Source organism: Ptychodera flava, chromosome 13, assembly GCF_041260155.1.
Source record: "Ptychodera flava strain L36383 chromosome 13, AS_Pfla_20210202, whole genome shotgun sequence".
Lineage (NCBI taxonomy): Eukaryota > Metazoa > Hemichordata > Enteropneusta > Ptychoderidae > Ptychodera > Ptychodera flava.
The window spans coordinates 41,970,176-41,998,136 of record NC_091940.1 but is presented as its reverse complement, the minus strand read 5'-3'; the positions used below and the strand labels follow the sequence as shown (position 1 = coordinate 41,998,136).

General features: G+C 37.5%; 1 protein-coding gene across 2 annotated transcripts in view; it reads right to left on the bottom strand.

The window, feature by feature from the left end:
- LOC139148497 (enhancer of mRNA-decapping protein 4-like) overlaps positions 1-27,961 on the bottom strand; it is a 68,391-nt gene that overhangs the window by 31,550 nt on the left and 8,880 nt on the right. For both annotated transcript variants that reach the window (XM_070719974.1, XM_070719975.1), the window contains exons 4-10: positions 21,007-21,118; positions 5,486-5,585; positions 5,151-5,334; positions 4,490-4,658; positions 3,784-3,888; positions 2,806-2,999; positions 499-691 (exon numbers count right to left, since the gene is read on the bottom strand). In XM_070719974.1, coding sequence (XP_070576075.1) covers positions 499-691; positions 2,806-2,999; positions 3,784-3,888; positions 4,490-4,658; positions 5,151-5,334; positions 5,486-5,585; positions 21,007-21,118 — 1,057 coding nt within the window. The remainder of the gene's footprint in view (positions 1-498; positions 692-2,805; positions 3,000-3,783; positions 3,889-4,489; positions 4,659-5,150; positions 5,335-5,485; positions 5,586-21,006; positions 21,119-27,961) is intronic.

Below are 27,961 nucleotides of genomic sequence, written 5' to 3'. Positions count from 1 at the left end.
TTTGAAACTTTCACTGAAATATCTAAACGTACTTTTACTAGATATTATTTATCAATTATTCTGATGCTGCACACTAGTGCTTACATGCAGAACTGAAAAAGTTTTTAGAAAAGTAACCTTCATGGGTACAAATCAAAGAGAATTGTGGGTAATTTATTGTACTGTGCGGTAAAGACCATGTTGACAAAATGGGTGCACACTCACATCGGACTTGTTGGGGCGGTTACATTTGAACTGATGATTTCCTTAAAAAGATTGGGGGATCTGATATAATCTTAGGGCTGGAAGGGACACACTCAGTTGAGGAACTGTGAGAGGGTCTGAAAGCTGACACAGTCATAGGGTTGGCAACTGACACAGTCACAAGGTCTGGGAACCGACACTCACAAAGGGTAAACGACTTTGGCAAATACGCTGTCTGTGTAGCTGTACTTCTATTATTAAATGAAATCTTCACTTGAAACAAATCATTTTATGAGTTTTCATGAACCTCCTTACCTTTCGTTTGATATCTGACATAACCAGATATCCAGCTGACAGATCCAGTACAGCCTTCATACATGGATCTGGTAGTAAATGACTTGGACTTAAAAATTGTAATGTCTGTAGACAGGTCCAAGAAACTGTGCACCATACTTTGATTTCTCGGTTGAAGTCTGCACCAGTCAATAAGAACCTCCAAAATGGTAAACTATGATACAAAAGACATTATTTGAATGATTAGAAAAATTGGTCAGATTATCTTATCCACTGAAGCCATGTGGACTGGTGAAGCCAGGGACGGGTAGCAGGAAAACCTGAAATAAATTCTTCCACAGTTAAACTTGCCAGTACAACAATGATATATTTTATTTGACTGAGTTTCTTGCATGATTTGCAGCAATACTGTGTTGTCGAAAATAATTTACTTCTTGATTTCTGAAAATAACCAATGAAACAAGCTTTGCTAATATTTAGTTGAATTCTGTCAAAGAATGAGCAACCATTGAGAGAGTTATGGTATGGTGGGAATACAGACACATAAAGGAGGTGTCAATTACAGCTACCTGCACATACAATCTTTTGCCCAAGTAAGCAATGTATTCATTGCTCTGTTAAAGTTTGTGTGTGATATGTGAGTGCAAGTGCTTCATGAACTCCACAGCCTATGTGGAGGGGTCACAGTCAGAAAATTTGTACTCTACAGCCTATGTGGAGGGGTCACAGTCAGAAAATTTGTACTCTACAGCCTATGTGGAGGGGTCACAGTCAGAAAATTTGTACTCCACAGCCTATGTGGAGGGGTCACAGTCAGAAAATTTGTACTCCACAGCCTATGTGGAGGGGTCACAGTCAGAAAATTTGTACTCTACACCTATGTGGAGGGGTCACAGTCAGAAAATTTGTACTCTACAGTCTATGTGGAGGGGTCACAGTCAGAAAATTTGTACTCTACAGCCTATGTGGAGGGGTCACAGTCAGAAAATTTGTACTCCACAGCCTATGTGGAGGGGTCACAGTCAGAAAATTTGTACTCTACAGCCTATGTGGAGGGGTCACAGTCAGAAAATTTGTACTCTACAGTCTATGTGGAGGGGTCACAGTCAGAAAATTTGTACTCTACAGCCTATGTGGAGGGGTCACAGTCAGAAAATTTGTACTCCACAGCCTATGTGGAGGGGTCACAGTCAGAAAATTTGTACTCCACAGCCTATGTGGAGGGGTCACAGTCAGAAAATTTGTACTCCACAGCCTATGTGGAGGGGTCACAGTCAGAAAATTTGTACTCCACAGCCTATGTGGAGGGGTCACAGTCAGAAAATTTGTACTCTACAGCCTATGTGGAGGGGTCACAGTCAGAAAATTTGTACTCCACAGCCTATGTGGAGGGGTCACAGTCAGAAAATTTGTACTCCACAGCCTATGTGGAGGGGTCACAGTCAGAAAATTTGTACTCCACAGCCTATGTGGAGGGGTCACAGTCAGAAAATTTGTACTCTACAGCCTATGTGGAGGGGTCACAGTCAGAAAATTTGTACTCTACAGCCTATGTGGAGGGGTCACAGTCAGAAAATTTGTACTCTACAGCCTATGTGGAGGGGTCACAGTCAGAAAATTTGTACTCTACAGCCTATGTGGAGGGGTCACACAGTCAGAAAATTTGTACTCTACAGCCTATGTGGAGGGGTCACAGTCAGAAAATTTGTACTCTACAGCCTATGTGGAGGGGTCACAGTCAGAAAATTTGTACTCTACAGCCTATGTGGAGGGGTCACACAGTCAGAAAATTTGTACTCTACAGCCTATGTGGAGGGGTCACACAGTCAGAAAATTTGTACTCTACAGCCTATGTGGAGGGGTCACAGTCAGAAAATTTGTACTCACAGCCTATGTGGAGGGGTCACACAGTCAGAAAATTTGTACTCTACAGCCTATGTGGAGGGGTCACACAGTCAGAAAATTCATGTACTCTACAGCCTATGTGGAGGGGTCAGGGGTCACAGTCAGAAAATTTGTACTCTACAGCCTATGTGGAGGGGTCACAGTCAGAAAATTTGTACTCTACAGCCTATGTGGAGGGGTCACAGTCAGAAAATTTGTACTCTACAGCCTATGTGGAGGGGTCACAGTCAGAAAATTTGTACTCTACAGCCTATGTGGAGGGGTCACAGTCAGAAAATTTGTAACAACTTAGCTTGGATATCAAACTCTTACAGTGGGGCCTTTGGCTGAGCGGTTTTGAATGCGATATCTTTGCCAGGTGACTAGGTATGTATGTATGTGTATACTTTCATCACTATAGTATTAATATTAAATTTTACTCACTTTGGATCTTGAAATTTATGGTTGTCACAGAAGAGAAGACATGACACAGGTCTGCCTCCATGGGGGGTCCACTGATGAAGTCGTCGTGGTGGGTCACTACTTTCCAGGTACACCTGCCAAAATTTAACTGAGCCATCTAGACTGGCAGTAGCAAGAACAGCGCCATCAGGGGACAAGGCAGCTTGGCTGATAGGCTGTGTAACCAGATGTAAAACGTATTAGTATTCATGCGATCTTGATAACTGTAAGGGATATTCCTTTCCACAATTACAGAGGAAAGGGCACTTGGCATAAATGTGGTTTTTGAAATCTACATTTTCCATGAAAATTCTTCATTTAGCTTGACTGCTAGAATTTTGTAGTGAAAACATTCCGAGAACAAACCAGTTACCATTTGAGCTCAAAAAGTAAGAGAACTGTGGAGCTACCATTTGAGATCACAACTGCACCTGTAAAAGGTTTCCTGATGTTAATTATGGCTAATCATATTTACCTTATAAACTATTAAAAAGTATACTTTAAACTTATTCAACACTTTGTTTCAATCTAGGGTAAAACAGTCCGTTGGAAGGGCATCTAATAAAATGTTACTAATCTCAGGAATCTACCAAATTGCCATTTTCTATCACGACTTAATAAAATGTTCTTCTCATATTGCTGCCTGATTTCACTTGGCACCTGCTAAGTGTATATGATCATTACATGGCAATGTTATGGGAATTCCACAGACCTATGGCCTAGATGAATCAATACTGCATGATTGAAAATGATTAGGTACAGCCTTTGGCCTGTAATAAATGGATTACGGCTATTGTAGTTACTGTACTGTATTTTAGTTATATTGAAATGAACTACCTTGTCATGTCCATCTATAGTTTCATATTGAAATGAACTACCTTGTCATGTCCATCTATAGTTTCATATTGAAATGAACTACCTTGCCATGTCCATCTATAGTTTCATATTGAAATAAACTACCTTGTCATGTCCATCTATGGTGATTACTCCTTCTTTGACTTCACTTATCGATACTGGAGTGTCGCCATGGTTTCCAGCTACTACATCGAGATCCCACACTTCAGCCTTGGAAAGCGAGGAAAGACAACATAAAACATTATCAGTGACACTGTGTTGCTTTGTGTTCAGAGTTGATGCATGTACAAATACAAGAACTTACCATTTTACACCACATTATGTGCAGACTCACCATGGTATACCACATTATGTGAAAATACTAAAACTTACCATGGTATACCACATTATCTTATCTGAATTTGCTATGAGCGGGAGCCTATAAGGAATACGAAGCTACAAAACAATTTGGGAAATATGTTGTTAATTACATTCTTCCAATTTAATTGCTTTTGTCAACATAGGCACAAAATATCTTGACTTTCTGTTTCAACCAGATCGATTTCCAGGAAACCAAACGATGGTATTCTTGTAGTTGTTCTCACAGTGACAAAGATTAAAACAATGGATTTCATCAATGCTGGTCGATCGTCTATGAATGGAAGCTCATATTGGACACTTTTCTGTTGCATTTTATGGAATCATGTTTGAAACAATTAAAATCAAGTGGAAACAGATTTGTCTGTATCTAAAATCTACATTTTGCTTCACTGCAAATCAGCAGTTCTGAGCAAGTCTTTAGGAAAAGAGGCTGTGAAACGGAGTGAATTACCTTTTGATCATGAGTTATGGCCAGCAATCTAACATCATCATCTGCATTGGATGTGTTACTTGAACCTGTATCACTCAAATCTTCAGGGATATATGGACACCATATGACACGATGATGTTCACTGTATGGTGTATTTGGTGGTCTTTTTACAATGACTCTAACATTATAACTGACAGCATTAAGGAAAAACACAATACTAAAGAAAGAGATTATTGGTTTTTAGGACAAATAAGAATGCTACTTCAGTGAAACTTTGTAATCTTCATGTCCAGTTTGTTTTCAACGTAAATTAAGAATATTTGACAAACTTTCTATAATTTCATAGTGCACAAAAATGCCGATGAAAAACAAAATATCACACAGAAAAGGAATGCTTTCAAGATGCACATTCATGTCATCAATGACTATTTCTGTCAGTTTGTTTGCAAACTGGAACGTTAACAAACTAGTTCATGCAAAGCTGCATAAACATTTAACAATATTGTAGTAGATCTTGTTGCTCACAGTGTTCAATGTTATTGGATAATTAACATATTATGTCTGGTTCAAAGAGATCAATGTGAATAAGTGTGAACACAACATACCGGTAGTACAAAAGAGGACCACACTGAAATGCATGCACACACAAACACAGAAAAAATGTATTTCATTGAAAGGATACATTATCTTGCTATCTTGCTCTGCTAAATCCCAAACAAACAAGTTGCCTTGTTCATCAATGCAAGCCAGTGTGTTAGAATTGAGATGACCAAAGGCAAGATCTATCACAACACCACTAAAACCCTTCAAAAGTACACGATCTGATGTCTTGAAGTTGATTACCCTTACAACGTAGCTATCACGACCTGCAGATATATGATTTGGGGTAAAGGTAGTAAAATTTATGACAAACAAAGACATCTAAAATGTGTGAGATATGGTCTGAAAATTGTTGTATTTGGTAATAAAATAGTGCTGCTATTTGCTCACTAGTTAAAAGATCAGTTAAAATATTACCTTTCAGTGCATAAGCTACATATGTGTTATTGATGGCCACTAAGTTACCAGTATAGTACTTCAATTCCCAGTCATAATTTGTCACTGGAGATATTTTCACCTGTACATTCAAAAAAAATAAGAAGCATATGTTATTGATTATTGATTGAAAGGATACCAGCATATATAATAAAAAAAATTAAATTCGATGAAATTGAAAACTATTCTCATATATATATATATATATATATATATATATATATATATATATATATATATATATATATATATATATATATATATATTCAATGTGCATTATCTACAAGTGAAATATGATATTACAGCTCCATCAAAGACACATATGCCAGCAATCTATACTTGAACATTTGCAACACTATGTTGAGTATAATGTTGTCCTGGTTGTTAATAATCTCCATATCTCAGAATAGTGGTTTGGTATTCAGTTTGATCAACTTTGGTCAACCTTCTAGTTAAAATCAACAATTGGAACAGTTCAGCAAATATGTAAATTACTGAATAGGTAACATAAAAAATACTGTCAAGGACACTATGTGCTCATATTCGGTTTGAATTGGTCCATTCAAGAAATATTTAAACCAGAAAAACAAGAATGACAAAAGCAAATAAGGTCTCCAACTTAGGTACTGGAGGTCATCTTTAGGAACATGCATATCAACTTCTATAGCAATGGGACAAGCAGATCCTAAATACATAAGCAAATGTCAACAACAAAAAATAGCCAGAGAAGGCTTGATAAAAAGAAAAGGTGGGAGTGGGGGGAAAGATGTGCAAGGGATCTGGTAAAAAGTAAATTTATGCTACCTCATTGATCTTCTAGACCCTGTCCCCTCCTGAATATCAAATGTTCCACCCCTTGGTATTACATAAGGCCAGATGGCAGGAAATGACAACTTGGGGATTTTTTAATTAATGCTGTGAGTGCTATCATTTAAATGTAAACAGCACTTAAGTTAGTTACAGATAGTGAAATGCCTTCCACTGTGGGGGGTGATTATGACATCTGGAATTATCCTGGATGCAAATTTCTCAACAGTTCTTGTGTGTCTTACATGGAAATGTTGCAAAAATTGTTCGCAATGAAAAAATACACCTCAGCTTTGTTTTCTGGATCAAATTTTCCTACAAATTGATACCAAATATTACAAAATTTTGTTCACAGCCTTCAAAACTGTCTCACAACATATCCTGGGTTGGTGTAGGTCATTTAAGGTCACAAACTGAGAAAATTACCTAAAACATATAAATTTGGGGGTTTCCCAACACTTTGAGCAGAAAATTTATCTAATAACATCCCTCGGGACTTTTATACCAAATTAAAAAGCTATCAGACAAGTAATTTTGAGAAAAAGTTTTCTTGACCAAAAATGACAAAATTGTCTTAAAAATACAAATTTGTATATTTCAGGACAATTTCCACATATCTAACTATTGTCATCTCTGGACATCTGTGTACCAAATATAAAAGTTGTCTGTCCAGGGGCTTTAAAAAGAAAATACTTTTCAAGATTTTTTGACCAAAAATGACAAAAGTTGCCCCAAAATAGTAATTTTCCCAATTTTGTCATAATTTAAACAAATTAGAAGAGTAACACCCTTGGAAATATCCAACCCAAATTTGACAGCAATTGGGCTGGCGGTTTCAGAGTAGAATAATTTTTACTTAAAATGAGAAAAATCACCAAAAACTTCTGCAACAAGTCATCGTTGATGACACAGTCCCCACTTGTTAATGGGTGCTTTGATTACAGGTCCTCAGAGAGGATAGAGTCCTCTTCATTAGGTCTGTGATAAAAGTACTTTTGAATAAATTCGCTTGATACATGTCTGAGTTGTAGTTCAGGAGATGAAAAAATCGTAATAAAATGGCCACATGGTGGCCATATTGGATCGAATCACAAAACAAATCAATGTGCATATGTATGACATAGGTCAATGTCCTTGTACCAAGTTTGAATAAAATTGGTTGAGATATGCCTGAGTTATGGCTCTGCACATGAAAAAATCGTAACAAAATGGCCGCATGGCGGCCATATTGGATCGTATCACAAAACAAATTGATGTGTATAGCTATGACATTGGTCAATGTCCTTGTACCAACTTTGAATATAATCTGTAGAAACATGCCTGAGTTATGACTCTGTACATGAAAAAATCGTAATAAAATGGCCACCTGCTGGCGGCCATATTGGATCGTATCACAAAACAAATCAATGTGCATATGTATGACATAGGTCAATGTCCTTGTACCAATTTTGAATGAAATTGGTTGAGATATGCCTGAGTTATGGCTCTGTACATGAAAAAATCGTAACAAAATGGCCGCCTGGCGGCCATATTGGATCGTATCACAAAACAAATTGATGTGTATAGCTATGACATTGGTCAATGTCCTTGTACCAACTTTGAATAAAATCTGTAGAAACATGCCTGAATTATGGCTCTGTACATGAAAAAAATAGTAATAAAATGGCCGCCTGGCGGCCATATTGGATCGTATCACAAAACAAATTGACGTGCATATGTATGACATAGGTCAATGTCCTTGTACCAATTTTGAATGAAATTGGTTGAGATATGCCTGAGTTATGGCTCTGTACATGAAACAATCGTAACAAAATGGCCGCCTGGCGGCCATATTGGATCGTATCACAAAACAAATTGATGTGCATAGCTATGACATTGGTCAATATCCTTGTACCACCTTTGAATAAAATCTGTAGAAACATGCCTGAGTTATGGCTCTGTACATGAAAAAATCGTAATAAAATGGCCGCCTGGCAGCCATATTGGATCGTATCACAAAACAAATTGATGTGCATATGTATGACGTAGGTCAATGTCCTTGTACCAATTTTGAATGAAATTGGTTGAGATATGCCTGAGTTATGGCTCTGTACATGAAAAAATCGTAACAAAATGGCCGCACGGCGGCCATATTGGATCGTATCACAAAAAGAATCGACGTGCATATCTATGACACTGGTCAATGTCCTTGTACCAACTTTGAATAAAATCAGTTGAAACATGCCTGAGTTATGGCTCTGTACATGAAAAAATCGTAATAAAATGGCCGCCTGGCAGCCATATTGGATCGTATCACAAAACAAATCGACGTGCATCTGTATGACATATGAAGTAATCCTTGTACCAAGTTTGAATGAAATCGCTTCAGGCATCTCTGAGATATCTGCGTGAACGGACGGACGGACGGACGCACGCACGCACGCACGGACGAACGCACACACGCACGGACATGACCAAACCTATAAGTCCCCCCGGACGGTGTCCATGGGGACTAAAAATACAAAGTTCAAGATATCTTCCCAATATACATATAACTGTGTAAGGTCCACCTAAGGTACTTGCCCTCTAATTTTCAAAGCAATCAAAACAGTGGTTCTTGAGTTATTAATTTTTGACCATTTTCACATTTAGTAAGCTCATTTGCATAATGTGGGCAATGCAGACTTCATTTGAACGAAATCCCATCTATAGCCCAGGATGCATCCACATACCCCAAATACCAAGCTAAAACGTGCAGCGGTTCACGTGTTTTTGATGTTGATGGACATACTGTACATACGGCCATACATACATACATACAGATGCCACCGACTTCAGCTTGTACGATAACCTCACATTGGTATAACAAATGTGAGCTAAAAATGTTAAATGTCTTTAACTACTGTTATATCATTGTAAACTAGCAAGTTTTATCCACTTTGGTCAAGTCCTTTATCAACTTAATGCCATGTGGCAAAAGTTCAACAAAATATGAAAATCACCTATAAGCTGATGCAAAAATGTGAAATATTATTCACTTCTGCTAATGGTAACAGTAATTTCACCAAGTTCGGCTGAGTCCTTCAGTTAATGTGGCAAATGGGAAGAGTAAGTGAAATTTTAGATAGTAATAAACTATTAATGTTAACATAGGGCCAATGTCCCTAAAGCTACTATAGATGGTACAAAGGACGTACATAGCATAATACCTGATATAGTGGGCAGATCGTCCATGTAGCCGACACGAACACGAAGTGTGTGTTACCGGCTACCAAAAACTATGAAAAATAGTAAAGAATGAGCTACAAAATCACTATCAGTTTTAAGTTGCAGGTAGAATAAGTCTGTGCCTTTGTAAAAAATACCGTCAAGGACAGTGTGCTCACATTCGGTTCGAATTGGTCCATTCGAGAAATAGTTAAACCAGGAAAAACAAGAATGACAAAAGCAAATAAGGTCTGACTGGAGGTCATCTTTAGGAACATGCATATCAACTTCTATAGCAATGGGACAAGCAGATCCTAAATACATAAGCAAATGTCCACAACAAAAAATAGACAGAGAAGGCTTGATAAAAAGAAAGGTGGAAGTGGGTAAAAAAATGTACAAGGGATCTGGTAAAAAGTAATGCTACCTCACCAATCTTATAGACCCTACCCCCTCCTGAATATCAAATGTTCCATCCCTTGGTATTATATAACGCCAGATTACAGGAAATGTATTTACAACCTTGGGGAGTTTTTAATTAATGCTATGAGTGTTATCATTCTAATGTAAACAGCACTTAAGTTAGTTACAGATAGTGAAATGCCTTCCACTGTGGGCGGTGATTACAACATCTGGAATTATCCTGGATCCAAATTTCTCATTAGTTCTTGTATGTCTTACATAGAAAAGTTGCAAAAATTGGTCCGCAATGAAAAAATTCACCTCAGCTTTGTTTTCTGGATCAAATTTTCCTACAAATTGATACCAAATATGACAAAATTATGTTCACAGCCTTCGAAACTGTCTCACAACATATACTGGGTTGGTGTAGGTCATTTAAGGTCACAAACTGAGAAAATTACCTAAAATATACAAATTTGGGGGTTTCCCAACACTTTGAGCAGAAAATTATATAATAACATCCCTCGGAGCTTTATACCAAATTACAAAGCTATCAAACAAGTAATTTTGAGAACAAGTTTTCTTGACCAAAAATGACAATATTGTCTTAAAAATACAAATTTGTATATTTCAGGACAATTTCCACATATCTGACTATTGTCATGTCTGTACGTCTGTGTACAAAATATAAAAGCTGTCTGTCCAGGGGTTTAAAAAGAAAATACTGTTTAAGATTTTTTGACCAAAAATAACAAAATTGCTCCAAAATAGTAATTTTCCAAATTTTGTCATAATTTCAACAAATTAGAAGAGTAACACCCTCGCAAAGATCCAACCAAAATTTGAGAGCGATTGGGCTGGCGGTTTCAGAGAAGAAGAATTTTTATTGAAAATGAGAAAAATCACCAAAAAATTCAGCAAAAATCGATAATTAAAGATATCTTCACAATATTCATAAAACTGTATAAGGTTCACCTAAGGTACTTGCACACAAATTTTCAAATCAATCAAAACAGCGGTTCTCGAGATATTAATTCTTGACCATTTTCACATTTTGTAAGCTCATTTGCATAATTTTGGCAATGCAGACTTCATTTGAACAAAATCCCATCTATAGCCCAGGATGCATCCACACACCAAATACCAAGCTGAAATGTGCAGCGGTTTGCGTGTTTTTGATGTTGACGGACATACTGTACATACATACATACATACATACATACATACACACATACATACCGACGCCATCAACTTCAGCTTATACGATAAACTCACATTGGTAAAACCAAATGTGAGCTAAAAATACTAAAAAAATAGTAGAAAGTGAAGAACCAGCTGAAAGTTAGTTGAGGAGACCTTGACCGCATATCATTTGCATCTCATTGTCGGCTACATGGACTGTGTGCCATATAGTGAGTGCAGAGATCCTTTGGCAATACAGTGTATTCTTATGGCAGGAGAACTGTTTCAGTATGGCTCATACTTACAGAGCCCCCTATAAACACAGACATTCATCAATACCCAGCATAGAAAACTGCCATCTATGCCTATAAAAATGGCAAAAATTGCCCGAAAAAGCAAAATTGCAGATTTCATCATTATTTTGATGCATTATAAATGAGATAACCTCTATAGACCCGTGTACCAAATATCAAAGCTATCAGATTAGCAGTTTTTGAGAGACAAGTTTTTTGATCAAAAGTAGCAAAAATTGTCCCAAAATTACAAAATTGCAGATTTCATCATAGTTTTGATATATCAACTTCAGTTCATCACTACAAACCTGTATACCACATATCAAAGCTATCAGACGAGCGGTTTTGATGAAATAACTTTTGACCAAAAATTTCCCTAAAAATACAAATTTGCATATTTCATCGCAACGTGAACAAATCTAAGTTGGGTCATCGCAAGGGACCTGAATACAAAATATCAAAGCTGTCTGAACACGTTTATGAAGGAGAAGATTTTTTACCACAAAAGCCTTTTTTAGAGCTAACACTTTAGAGCTAATACTGTCAACAATATCAACAAAAAATAGTGACAATAGCACTGTTCGCTCCCATATAGTTATCAAAACAAACCAACAATTGTATGAAACATGGACATACATACAGACAGACTGACATTCACAGACTGGCACAGAGTGATGACATTGACCCCAAGTGTGCCTTGGCCCATGGAGAGTGATAAAGATATAACAAAAAGCTGAATGTAATGATAAAATAGTTAAATATAGGCCTATACAGGCACTGAGAGTGAATATGTTACAGCAATTTGATTAGTTTCTTTTCGTCTTCTACTTCTGTGATAATTTTTAAGACAATCAAACTGCAAGGCAGTTTTAATATGTATTGACAAACATGTTATCTTTTACAAGCACACAGCAAACTGTTCTTGATTTTTCATTTACAATATTTGACATAGACTGAAATACATAACATGCAACCAATATTTACATTTTGCCCATGCACCAGATACATGGAGAGATTTCAACATACAATCATTACCGGTAACTCAGAAACCCTACAGGGAAAAGTAAACATTGTTTTCTTCCAGAACAGCTGGTGCATCCACATCTGGAGCAACTTACAAACTTAACCAATTACACAAGGATGATGACACAAGAGATAAAGTTAAGAAATTTAACTGTGGTGAACTTGACTATTCCTTTCAAATCCTTACCTAACTTGATTGACATCTTAAAGTAAAATACACTGCATGGTTAATTGCACACAAAAATACATCAGGGGTGTACCATTTGATAAAAGGGGGTTGTCTGGAAGATTGATGAGGAACATTATCTTTTTTATCCGATACATTGTACATTCTTTTTTTCCCACTATCCCACCTTTTCTTTTTGACAAACCTTCTGTGGCTGATTAGCTACTATAGACTATAGTCTATAGAAGCTATTGGGATGGGTATCCGTCCGGCGTCCGTCGTCAGTCTGTATGTATGTATGTATGTATGTATGTATGTATGTATGTATGTATGTATGTATGTATGTATGTATGTATGTCCGTTTGTGAGGCGTCCGTCCACTCAAATATCTTTAGAATCGCAGTACTTACGGATTTGATATTTGTTGAGTAGATGAAAAATATGATTTTGAGAAACTATTTTTTTTAATTTTTTGATATTGTTGAAAATAGGCAAATTAATGCCAAAAAAGGTGTTTTTTGGTAAAAAATCTTCTTCTTCATAACCGCTGGTCAGACAGCTTTGTTATTTGGTATACAGGTCCCTTGGGATAACCCAACTTAGATTTGTTCAAATTGTGATGAAATATGCAAATGTGTATTTTTAAGGAATTTTTTTGTCATTTTTGGTCAAAGTTTGACTTACATTGTATGTAATTCTTGTACTGTATAAACCCTATCAATTCACCCAGAAAAAAATAATTAATATAATTTTAAATAATTGAATTAATTAGGAAATCATCAAAGCCAAAATAATTTTAGTTTGGAATTATCAGAAAGTTCAACTTTTTTGACAGTTCATCGTGAATTGAGGATTAAAACATGTAAAGGCAACTTTCCTGAATCCCAACTTTGATATATTCTGAACCACCATTTATGTTATCTAAAAGAAATTGCTCATAATAGTTTGTCATGATAGGGTGGTCAAATAAATAGAGATACAGAAAGTTCTAATTTCCATTTATGGTTGACTTGGTAAGGATAAAATAAGATTACTTTTTGAGGAAAAAAATAGAGTGGTCAATTAAAAGAGTGGTCAAAGTGATAGGGTTTTTATGGTAAAGCTTGGCTGTAAGATTCCTCGTGCTATTTATAGCAATTATGCAATCTGTGTAAACAGTGCAATGAAAGTGTAACATGATTCCTTATAATGCTTTTGATGACCTTGAACTTTCAAACATTTGTCTCTTCAGTGTGCTTTCTCTGAGTACTACAGTCTCAACTTATTCAACAGAACTTACTTACAATGTTAATTTGAAAGTTAAAATGTGCTTGGTTAGTAGGATGAAAATACTGATATTAAAAGATAACAAGCTGAAGATTCTTTATAACCTGACAGATATGCTGTTTTTTTATGACGTAAATCTTGATTTAAGCAAGTCTTGTTTACTTTAATTAGAATGTAATTAACTCTCGTTTATTTGCTGTTATAGACTAATATAGTCTGATGAAATATGCAAATCTGTATTTTTACAGAATTTGTTTCCATTTTTGGTCAGGCCATCCTGAAATGAGCTATCAAAGATATCCACCTTCTTCATCAATACATGTGTCACAAAAGGTTATTCTCTACATAACACAGCAGAGCTCTGTCAACTGTTGAGTCGCTTGTTTTTTCAAAACCACTGGTCAGACAGCTTTAATATTTGGTTTACATGTCCCTAGGATTACCTAAGTGAGATAATTTCATACAGTCAGGAAATACTTAATTTTGTATCCATGTCTATAGTAGCTTCAGGGACTTTGGCCCTATGTTTTTTTTATTGACATTTGTTTGGATTTTTTTCAAAATCTGCCAGGACCCCCCCCCCCCCCCCATCACTCTTTAACATTGAAAAAAACTTTGAATATATTTGTTGGGAACCAAACCTGCTGAAATCACCTCAGCTATGTTTTCTCATTATTTTTTACCGCATTTCAACACCAAATACAGTTTACCATTTCAAATGCTTACTGAATCACCACATTATCTTAAACATAGGGCCAACGTCCCTGAAGATACTATAGACATGGATACAAAATTAAGTATTTCCTGACTGTATGAAATCATCTCACTAAAGTCATCCTAGGGACCTGTTAACCAAATATTAAAGCTGTCTGACCAGCGGTTTTGAAAAAAATAAGCAATCCAATAGTCGACATAGCTCTGCTGTGTTATGTAGAGAGCAACTTTTTGTGACATATGTATTGATGAAGAAGGTTGAGATCTTTGATAGCTCATTTCAGGATGGCCTGACCTAAAATGGCAAAATTAGCTGCAAAAATACAAAATTGATGATTTCATCATAATTATGTATGAAAATGTATACCAAATATCAAAGCTATCACATGAGTAACTATTGAGAAACAAATATTTTGACCAAAAACGGCAAAAATTGACCCAAAAAATACAAAAATTGTAGATTTCATCAAATTTCACTATATCACACTTTGAGAACCCCTAGGAACCTGTATACCAAATATCGAAGGCATCAGACAAGTACTTTTTGAGAAACACATTTTTTGACCAAAAACGGCAAAAATTGCACCAAAAATACAAAATTGCAGATTTCATCATATATTCTATATATCATATTTAGTTTATTTGTAGGAACCTGTATACCAAATATCAAAGCTGTCAGACGAGCGGTTTTGATGAAATAAATTTTTGACCAAAAATGACAAAAAAATTCCTTAAAAATACAGATTTGCATATTTCATCACAATTTCAACAAATCCAAGTTGGGTTATCCCTAGGGACCTGTATACTAAATATCAAAGCTGTCTGACCTGTGGTTATGAAGAAGATTTTTTACCAAAAACGCCTTTTTTGGCACTAATTTGCATATTTTCAACAATATCAAAAAAACAAAAATAGCACAATCATTTCAGGTCAGCCCAAAGTACTTACATGCTAATTTTTCATGTAATCTGCTCAGTGGTAATTGAGTTTTTCAATTTTGACTGTTTTTACATTTTTTCACTTAATTTGCATATTTTTGGCAATGACAACTTCATTTGAACAAAATCTCATCTACAGCCCCCATCATCCATGTACACACCAAATATCAAGATGAAATGTGCAGCGGTTTTGGAGTTTTTGATGTTGACGGACAGACATACAGACATACAGACAGTTCCCTAGCCTATAAGAATAGCTTCCATTGCCATACCGGTATATACATATGGCTATGGGAGCTAAAAAAATGGTTTCTCATAATCATATTTTGCATCTACACAACAAATATCAAATCTGTAAATAGTGTGGTTCTCAAGATATTTGAGTGGACGGACATCCTCACTAACATTTAAAATAAGTAATTTGCTGATGTTAAAAATAGTGTCAAGGATACTATCTGATCAGTTGTGGTGGGTCAAAATGAAAAAAATGCCAGCTTTAGTGTTGGGCTGTTCAGACTACAGTTTTTTTACCATAGTTTCTTTACGCATGATGAACCATCTGGCAGTGATGACTTGTGCCACACCTACATGACAATGGTATGCACCAACTGCCTCTAAGTTATTTAAAAAGGGCGGTAGTATCATAAGCCAAATGGTAAAATGTCCAACACAAATCTAAATTTAGGGCCTCACCATAAGCATCAAATATCTGAGTTTTCATCATTTCATATATTTTGGCTGACATGTATATCTTTGGGATTAACAAACTGATTCAAACAAAAACTACACTGCAACCCCTGATCTGCCTGTACATTACATGCCCATCAATTACATGCCCATCAATTAGGTGCCAAAGTTATGAATGCATCATTATTTGATCTTGATCTTTAGACGGTGTCAAGTTTTGATAAAAATTTCTACTACTGATGCTACAGTGTTTTGCCCAGGATTTGAAAAGGTGGGACACAGTGACCCATGGTAGTTCAAATAGGGGGACACTGACCCAGCCCCAGGGACCTATCCAAGTGATGTCATAAGGCGACTGCGGGGATGTCCCCCACAAGTCCTTGCAAAATATTAGAAATTTACGAAAATTAAGTAGTAATTGTAAATTGTAGTAGTAATTACAAAACAGGTAAGTAATTTAATGGAAATATTAAGTGTAACTGCCGATATTTACACACAAAAGACACATGGTAAGTAAACTTACTTCATAGCATTTAATGTCAACTTTTTTTTGTTTCATTACATGCTGGTGAGAGATGGATGATTGTAGATATTGTTCAGAGTTACTTGGCTCATCTCCATAATATTATACTGTGCACAAACAGTTCAGAGTTCAGAGTCTGGGCTTGTTTTATTTTTTGTGAAATACCCTTCTCAGTTTGGTCGTTCTCCACACAGTCAACGCCTCTGTGTAAGGAAATTCTTCCACTTTAGGGCCTTCACTACTGATTAATGACAGTGTATAAACTCTATCAGATTGCAGTCTGTTGCACGATTTTGTCTTTATACGATTTTGGGTCGAGAATCCGCGTTCACAGTCGGCGGTTTGAAAGGGAAGAATGAGAGCCAAATGAGCCAATTTAAGTAAATTTGGGAAAGCATCTTTGTGATAATCGTGAATTATTTTCCACAGTGTGGCCATGCTATCACATGGGTACATCTGTTGTACCACCAACGGTTTAATGATGTCCCATTCACGCAAAGTTTCTGCACTATCTATCATCGCAGTAAAAGTACCGTCATCGGACATTTGATCGACGCCGAAGTGGTTTAATAAACTGTCGATTTCAGCATTGCCGTATGCACTGAGGTCCGCTTTGGATAAAAATGATATTGGTCGCATGGCTAACACTGCGAATGAAGTGATGACATTACTGGTGTCCGTCGGGAATCTTTCACTTAAGTTATCTAAAATGTTTGTCGTGAACTCCTTTGTAATTCGATCAAAATGTTTCACGCATTCCGGAGTTGCATTGATAGAATGCTGCTTGTAAACAAATTGCCGTCTGTTGTCACGTAGAGAGTTTAATGTTTTCAAGAACGTTCCACCTTCGGTGGCAACTTCCTGGATCTGCGAAATCGCGCTATTCACGGAAACCTGGACGACTGCAATATCGACATCGGCTTTTTGAAAAATCAGACTCAACTTGGTCATAATGGGAATGATGTCCATTAGCAAATGCATCGTAGCAACAAACTCAAAGGCTGTCATTTTCTTCATTAATCCCTTCGCGATCGGATTTTCTCCGAGACAGATTCGAAGTAAGTTACAAGAGCGCCATATGTCCGATAAATTGTTTCTAGAGCTATGTAAAAAGAAAACCACCTCACTTCATGCACCTCTTTATATTTCAACTGCGGATCCTGTAAAACTTTCTGGACATCCTTCACGTCTTCAACGCGAACAGCTGAACGTTTGAAGAAGTAATATATGTTCGTTAAGACTTGCTGGTACTTCTTCAGATAATCCACCGAGTTAGCTGCCTGACTAGTGCAGAGCGCGAGTCGATGCGCAACACAGTGCACGCTCAATAAATACGGATTTACTTCACGTCGCAATCGGGCTGCAACCCCATTCAGTCGACCTCGCATCACACTCGCTCCGTCACTGCCGAAACCAACAAGCTGTTTCGCTTCTATTTGCCTCTCCTCAAATAACATCTTTTTCAGTGTGTCCGTTATAACCAATGCAGTCCCGTCTTTGATAGAAACGTTTCCTACATAACGTGTTCTTGGTAAGAAATCACAATCCATCAATCTAAAGTAGACAACTAACTTCTTGCTGACTGAAATATCCGTACTCTCGTCAGTCAACACGCTCACAAATTCACTATCACGTAACTGTTTGTCAATGTGCCTAAGAATTACGATTGCCATGGCATCCTGCATCTCATCGGCGGCTTTTTGCGATGTGTATGAGGCATATTCACCAGATTTCAGACACTCCAATGAATTAATGCCTTGTAGTTGTAACAAATGAAGTAACGATGAATATTTCCGTGTTGAAATGTCCTCCTTGGCAAGCCAATAAACACTCCGCATTGCGGAAATAATAGCCTCTTCCTTCGCTGTCAGTGCTCGCGATGTTGCTTGAACGAAATCCCGTCGTAGTGCAATTTCCTGCACGGCGTTCCTGTGATCGGCCCCAGACAAATGTCGGTTGAGTGTCGATGCGCGAAAATTCAAACACCCGCCCGGACTTGTGAATGGATTTGTTTTTCCTGTGTCTCTACAGTGCTTGCAAACCATTCCTTTGCCATCTTGAGTTAACCACTCACAATATTGTGATTTTTCCAACCATCCGTCATTGAACTTTCTGGATTTAGGTTTCTTAACGGGTGGCTCACTGGTGGCGATACTGTCTTGCCGTTCACAGGCAGAGATATCCCGTGGCTGAGGCAGTTCAGGGTCATTGTCACTTGTTATCGGCTCATCAGCTGTTTGATCCGATATTTCTACAGCAACAGACGTGGTTGGTTTAACGAAAAACCGAGTGATTCGTAATTGACTTGCCATGGAGCTCACTGAATGTGTGAGATGCAACGTCCGACAACGGAACGAATAGCAATGCCACGCGGTATAAAATTGTCGTTCACGGCGTGGGAACATTTTGCAACAAGATGTCAATACACATTGTCTGGCCAACCAAATTTAAATCATTTGCGGTATAAACAATACGTGCCTGGGAATATTTTTGTAACAGTTTTGTTTAAAGTGTGTTCTGGCCAATCAAATTGACGTCATGTACCACAAAAGGTACACAGATTGAACGTCTTTCCTCGCGGCACATGGCACTCACTGAGCGTTGACTCCGGATCGCGATCGTGAAATTTGTCAGGTGTTCGTTTTCTAATTGCCTATGCGTGATAATAGACTCCACAAGTGACACGAGCGGCAGCTCAGTTGACGCGTCGTACTAAATGGGGCAAATGTTTTCTTTTTAGTGCGTCCCCGTGACCCATGTCCCTAATTTAAGGGGGTCATTGCTCAATTTTTTGCGTCAAAAGACGCAAGAACGCACTCTGGGCAAAACACTGATGCTAGATGTCTTTTGACAGTAACACAGGTTTCAACCACATCCTGAACCATAAAACAAGGGTTTTCGGTGAAAAATTCACACAGCATTTTTAATCAATTAAATTACATTAAATATATCGATTTTTGACAATATATGCTGTTTGTCACTCTTTCTCTCAAGCTTATGTTAACCTGTATTCTACAAAGTTCATATGTCACAGTCAAGTCAAGTTGGTTAAAAGCACAAAGGCACATCACATGTCTTATATGTTGCACTTTAACCCTCTTCCAGCCAAGTTCATATTCCACCATAAAGTCAAGTTCGTTAATACTAGTGAAATACAACATGTCCTATCTAGTGTATTTTAACAAAAGATTGAACATTGAAGGCCCCTGAAATCACAGATACTGTAAACATGATTTTTATGGACTAAAGCTGTTATACAATGCAAGATGCGAGGTACATGAATATTCCACATTGATTAAGGGTCATTAGCATAGAATTTTAATACCAAAATGCTCATTAATGTAATCTGCATTTTTGAATATCACTATACCTCGCATCTTGCACTAATAGAAAGCTGTTGGAACACACAAAGCCAAGTGGGTGGGAATAATAGAATCTCACACCCCCAAGGACCTGGGATCAGATTTCTCACACGAGTTGGGGATTCACACGAGCCGCAGGCGAGTGTGAGACAAAATATCCCTAACGAGTGTGAGAAATCTGATCCCAGGTCCTTGGTGTGTGAGATTCTTTTTCTCACATGACCACAAAATGCGTTAAATTAATATTGGACACGTACAATATTATCAAAAATCGTGACAGCTCTGTCGTCTGCCGTTGTACTTTGACCTGCTTACTTTGTAGTTCTAGTCTGTGTGTTACTCGTCGTGCCATTGGATAACATTTTGCGCGTGGAACAAAACAGACTGCTTATCATCCAATCAGAGGTCGTGTAATATTTACTGCAGAGTGTGGGACGGTTTCTGAGAGTGTGGGATCGATTTATCCCACACTCTCGATCCCGCACTCCCAGCAGCCAGGAATGTGAGAATATGTATGGTTTTGGCTCAATACTGCTTTTCACCGAGTAGACTGATGGGGAAGTGATACTGTCTGGCAGGGAAAGACTTGAACATGGAGGTCTCTGAAAACACAGCTAATGTAAACATGGTTTTTACCAACTAAACCTGGTATTTGTAACATACCATGACAATTAGGAGATAAATTTGACGTGTTGGTATTGGTGCAATACCACTTTTAACTGACTTGGCAGATGAGAAAGTGACAGTGCTGTCGGCATAAAGAGATAACTTTGTCATTCACTTTCTCAATCTCACACATGGCACACATATGAACAGTAGACATCTATTTTTTCAATGACTTTGGATGAAGTTGGACTTGCATTTAAGCATTTCTTTATTTCAAAAGTATGTTTGACATAATTAGATGAATAAACTCACAGCAGCTTGCCTCAAACATAAAATTGATCACACTACCTTACTGCTTCCTGCTGTTGTATTGGCCACTGAAGCAGCTTCACTTTCAACGATGGTTACATCTTTGGCATAGATTGGGACACTTCCTGTACGGTCACTACCTTGAAGTAATCTATGAAATCAACGACAGAGAAGGTAATGTTACTACCGCGGTATAGCATTTATTCTTATTTGTTAGCATAATGTGGTTCTTTCTTTACAATACGGAGATATAACATTAATACCTGTGTCAAGATGTAATTCACACTTATATGCTTTGAGCTACTGCCTTAGTAATGAAATACATAAATGTTATATTGCTTTGTATGCCCACTTCTCTCGAAGTACACTATTCTCTATTATCAACTCAAGGAAAATCTGGAATTATTCTACAATGCTGGTATATTACCTAACATTTATCAACATCAGATATTTCAAATGATCATTATCCTCCAAGATTACTACATTGGAAATATAGCAACCAGATACTATGTTTCCACTGGGTTCTGAAAAGTGTTTTCATTATTAATTGTTGTACCGGTACATTAAAGATCCATTAGCTGTAACTTTGGTCATTTTTTAAATTTTGTTTGTTCTGTGTATTATCTGCAGTTTCTGGTTTGAATCCCTGAACCATGGAGAAATTCCTAATATTTAGCTCATAAATATACCCTATATGAGTATAATCTGCATTGTTATGTTTAAATTTTGTATTCAGGTCCGGACTAGAATACATTTATCAACAATAACAATGTTCATTTCACACATACAGGCTGTGTTGGCATGCAGGACACTGGGCATTGGTCATGATGATCGGATTATAGTAAAATTCTGTAGTTGATACATTGAAACAGAGTAGTGAAAAATAAGTCAAAAGATACAGCTAATTAATGTCCCTTTAAAATAGAGTTGAATTTTGTGCCAATAAAATCTGCAAGTCACAACCTAGCATTCACAATTGGCAATGCTTGTCAGCAGATCTAAATTTATAACCATCATTTGCATATCATACCAACCATTGCTACTCAACATTCAAAGTTTTGAATTTGCCATTTGGCTTTATATAGTATGACACTGTGCTCCCATTAATCAGTGCATTTTAAGTCTGGTATTGTTTAATTTTTTCATTGATGAATTGAATTCTATGCTTATGTCATCTGGTCAACTTGGTGTTCAATTAAAACAAGATTTGAATCACCTTTTCGCTTTACTTTATGCTGACGATGTAGACATTATTGCAGATTCTGCTGGGAATTTGCAACATTTAATTGACATATTACATAAGTTCTGTATCAAATGGCGTATGCAAGTTAATTTAGACAAAACTAAAGTTAGGATTTTCAGCAATGGTGGTCGCAGATCACGATGGGAAAATTGGCATTTTGTTACAAGTCCTCTCTGAGTTGTTTCATATTACAAATACCTGGGTTTATTTTTTCATCCTGTAACAACTGGTCCAAAGCCATCCACAATCTAGCAAACCAAGCCAGTAAATTGCTAAATCTGTTATCAATTGCTAGATGGAAGCTAGGTCATTTTGATTTGTATTCCAGGGCTCGAAATTAACTTTTTTCCCTGGTAGTCCCATTGGGCTACCATTTTCTGAAGTTGGTAGCCCAGTGACAAGGTCTGGTAGCCCATGCATGAATGAAGAGTTTTTTTGTGAAGGATATTTTTATTTATATCTAGGCAATGAAAGATTTATTTTGCATGATTCTATCCAGGAAGTGAATTTTCTAGTCATCTGACATCAATACCTGCAGATCATAGTCTTAGGAGAACGGTATAGCATGTATCACTATACATGCTATACCGTTCTCCTAAGGCAACGGTGACGCCTCAAAGTTTGACGACCTATTCATACATACGCAGAGCTTGTATGTCAATTTTGATATTTTCCATGACTGTCACAACGACTTTTCACTCAGCACGTGTAAAGATAACATTGCTAAAAATAAATTGACTATGAATTTCAGGATGACAACTTGGTACAGTCATGTTCCTAATACTTTCGTGGCAGTTTTGGCTATATTTTTCCACCATAGTAAACTATCATGGAATGATCTCGTACACCTCCGAAAGCGCAATTTGTGGATGGCCCGGCAGCTTTTTCTTTGCAGTTTGAATAATTTTGTGTTTAATTGTGATTGATACATTGTGATTAAATAACTATGAAAATTAACTTTTATTGGCCATCATTTCCCGAGCCTGTCATCCAAGTACATCAGTTCAAAACATAGGGCCAAAGTCCCTGAAGCTACTATAGACATGGATACAAAATTAAGTATTTCCTGACTATATAAAATTATCTCACTCAGGTCATCCTAGGGACTTGTAAACCAAATGTTAAAGCTGTCTGACCAGCGGTTTTGAAAAAACAAGCGACTCAACAGTTGACAGAGCTCTGCTGTGTTATGTAGAGAATAACCTTTTGTGGCACATGTATTGATGAAGAAGGTGGATATCTTTGATAGCTCATTTCAGGAGGGCCTGACCAAAAATGGAAAAAATTCCGTAAAAATACAGATTTGCATATTTCATCAGACTATATTAGTCTATAATAGCAAATAAACGAGCGTTAATTACATTCTAATTAAAGTAAACAAGACTTGCTTAAATCAAGATTTACGTCATAATAAAACAGCATATCTGTCAGGTTATAAAGAATCTTGAGCAGGTTATCTTTTAACCCTTTTCCTGCCAAATCGGTGAAAATCCGCTTGAAATTCGGTGTAGCCAGAATCTAAGCACTGGTGACCGTTATTCTCCCAACCCGGTGGAAATCGGGCCCTTTTTGGGTACCCCCTTTCCTGCCAAGTCGACGGCACTACGTTTTGCTATCCCCTGTGCGTTTAGGGGTCATCCGAGGAGAGGTTTTCTGACAAGGAACGCCTTTTCCCCTCGAAATGGGTTCGCAGGGAGTCAATAGACAGGGAAAGGTGCAGAAACCTGTCCGCCAGTCCCCCACACCCGAGGGGGGGCTGGTTTTTTTTACCGCTTTTTAGCGGACTTGGCAGGATAGCATGGTGACGTTTTCTGGCGGAGTTGGACGTACTTGGCTGCCTGGCACTATAGAGATTGCTGCCGAACTTGACCAACTCGGCAATGCTAATCTAGAAGGCTACCTCTTGCAAACGACTTGGCAGATATGCCGATGGTGCGAGACGAAAGTCACTTATTCAGTTGTGCGTGACTGAAAATGAGAAAGTATTTTTGACGGGACGGCTCGACTTGTTCCTCCGATGGAACGGATATGAACGACTCGGAAATACCATTACAAACTGGTGTCCGACGTACTAAGCTAGGCTTCAGCTCTGCAAGTTCAAGCCAGGCAACGTCCTTCACCGCCTTGGCCGTGCCATTCAATGGACGTAGCTTTGGATTTTTTATTTATTCCATCGTCCGAAGTATTGGCTCTGGTTTGCAGGCAAACGTATCCTCTTGCCGACGCATTGGTAACTACGTACGCTGTTTGCGTACAGAGAATTCAAAAGGTGACATGAGGTCAATATGCTGTACGGGGATACCGCCTGCATTTAGCAGGGACTGCTTTTGTTATGCAAACCAGCTAGCAGTACAATATGGCTGCCAGGCATGTGGACACGTCGATGGCTAGAACAATGGAAGCATATTGCGTTGTACCCATGCATCGCAAAAGTGAGACTGACGACTTGGGTGCAGTGACTTGTTATCACTGGTTAGCTGCAGCCCAAGCCATGTAGGTACAAACCCGTACCTGACTGAGGACCACTCGATTAAGTCGGTAATGAACGGTAACACTCGTAAGCCAACTCCCAAATGAGCTGGCTAAACTACGTCGAGCTGTGCTTCAATGGCTCAGCCATGTCGTTAATACAACGGCAAAAACGTAGTTTTTGTGCCACACTGCCAAGTCGTTGAAGGTACGTATTCAATTGACCCTACCCTGGGGAAACAGGACAGGTTTGCCGGTGCTGCCGCACCCCTAGCACGACCCCCAGGGTCTCTGACTAACAGACGAGTGAGGTGATGTTTGTGCCTAGCGGACATGCGCAATACTGAAGGAGTTTATTTCCGAAAAAATAAACATGAAACGGCAATAAAATGACGCACTCCCAGGGGCAAACAAAGCCGGTGACCTCAATTTTTTTCTGCAGTAACCCTTGAGCTCCTTCCCCTGTCTACGGGCATGTAGAAATTATCGAAGTCTAACACGTATAAGTACGGCTAAAACAACCCTGAAAATGGGCGATTTCTGCCAAAATGGCTGGCAGGATAACATGCAGGAGAGCCAATCTTTTGCAGGCACATATTATGGGGCGGTTTTCTACTGACTTGGCAAAATAACGGACAAGGGCGCTCGGCAGGAAAAGGGTTAATATCAGTATTTTCATCCTATTAACCAAGCACATTTTAACCTTCAAATTAACATTGTAAGTAAGTTCTGTTAATTAGTTGAGACTATACGTACTCAGAGAAAGCACACTGAAGAGACAAATGTTTGAAACTTAAGAAGTTCAAGGTCATCAAAAGCATTATAAGGAATCATGTTACACTTTCATTGCACTGTTTACACAGATTGCATAATTGCTATAAATAGCACATGAGGAATCTTACAGCCCAGCTTTACCATAAAAACCCTATCACTTTGACCACTCTTTTAATTGACCACTCTATTTTTTTCCTCAAAAAGTAATCTTATTTTATCCTTACCAAGTCAACCATAAATGGAAATTAGAACTTTCTCTATCTCTATTTATTTGACCACCCTATCATGACAAACTATTATGAGCAATTTCTTTTAGATAGCATATATGGTGGTTCAGAACATATATAGTTGGGATTCAGGAAAGTTGCCTTTACATGTTTTAATCCTCCAAGATGGTAAGCATTTCACTATGAACTGTCAAACAAAGTTGGACTTTCTGATAATTCCACACTAAAATTATTTTGGCTTTGATGATTTCCTAATTAATTCAATTATTTAAAATCATATTAATTATTTTTTTCTGGGTGAATTGATAGGGTTTATACAGTACAAGAATTACATACAATGTAAGTCAAATTTTGACCAAAAATGACAAAAAAATTCCTTAAAAATACACATTTGCATATTTCATCACAATTTTAACAAATCTAAGTTGGGTTATCCCTAGGGATCTGTCTACCAAATAACACAGCTGTCTGACCAGCGGTTATGAAGAAGAAGATTTTTTACCAAAAACGCCTTTTTTGGCATTAATTTGCCTATTTTCAACAATATCAAAAAATTAAAAAAAATAGTTTCTCAAAATCATATTTTTCATCTACACAACAAATATCAAATCAGTAAGTACTGCGGTTTTCAAGATATTTGAGTGGGCGGACGCCTCACAAACGGACATACATACATACATACATACATACCGGTACATACAGACTGACGCCGGACGCCGGACGGATACCCATCCCAATAGCTTCTATAGACTATAGTCTATAGTAGCTAAAAATGATATTTTATTGAAAGTTTGTCCCAACAAATTCGACTGCACTGTCGCCTTTTAATTTGCATAGCAAAGTCATTGTCTTGCCTTTCTGTGTCCAGCTGGGATGACTGTCTGAGCGTCGGTCATGTCACAGCGATCAAAATCATGTCGTTCACTAAATAATTTCATGTCCCAAGCTTTGGTAGTCCGTGTGGACTACCATTTCATGGGTTTTGGTAGCCCCAGGGAAAAGTTGGTAGTCTGTGGACGCAGGACTACCACTAATTTTGAGCCCTGTATTCTCATTTTAAAGTTTTCGATGTCATGATATTGCGTATTTTATTTTATGGTTCTGAAATCTGGGATTTTACTTATTATGATGTGTTAGAAAGGTACACAGAAAATGATGTAGAAAATCTTTAGGTGTATCAGGCTATACAACAAATGAAGCTGTGTTGGGTGAATGCGGTAAATTTCCTGTACACTTACACTATAAAGCGTTGCATTTGCTATTGGGTTAAAATTTTGAGTGACCAAACTTTCATAAATTTGTCCAACTTATGAGCACATCAAACATAGGGCCAAAGTCCCTGAAGCTACTCTAGACATGGATACAAAATTAAGTATATCCTGACTTTATGAAATTATTTCACTAAGGTCATCCTAGGGACCTGTAAACCAAATATTAAAGCAGTCTGACCAGCGGTTTTGAAAAAACAAGCGACCCAAAAGTCGAGAGAGCTTTGCTATGTTATGTAAAGAATAACTTTTTGTGACACATGTATTGATGAAGAAGATGGATATTTTTGATAGATCATTTCAGGATGGCCTGACCAAAAATGGCAAAATTAGCTGCAAAAATACAAAATTGAAGACGTCATCATAATTTCAATATATTACATTAAGATATAGCCTAGGAACCTGTATACCAAATATCAAAGCTATAAGATGAGTTACTTTTGAGAAACAAATATTTTGACTAAAAATGGCAAAAATTGACCCAAATATACAAACATAGGGCCAAAGTCCCTGAAGCTACTATAGACATGGATACTGACTGTATGAAATCATCTCACTAAGGTCATCCTAGGGACATGTAAACCAAATATTAAAGCTGTCTGACCAGCGGTTTTGAAAAAACAAGCGACTCAACAGTTGACAGAGCTCTGCTGTGTTATGTAGAGAATAACCTTTTGTGACACATGCATTGATGAAGGTGGACATCTTTGAAAGCTCATTTCAGGATGGCCTGACCAAAAATGGAAAAAAATTCCGTAAAAATACAGATTTGCATATTTCATCAGACTATATTAGTCTACAATAGCAAATAAACGAGAGTTAATTACATTCTAATTAAAGTAAACAAGACTTGCTTAAAATCAAGATTTACATCATAAAAAAACAGCATATCTGTCAGGTTATAAAGAATCTTGAGCTGGTTATCTTTTAATATCAGTAGTTTCATCCTATTAACCAAGCACATTTTAACTTTCAAATTAACATTGTAAGTAAGTTCTGTTGAATAAGTTGAG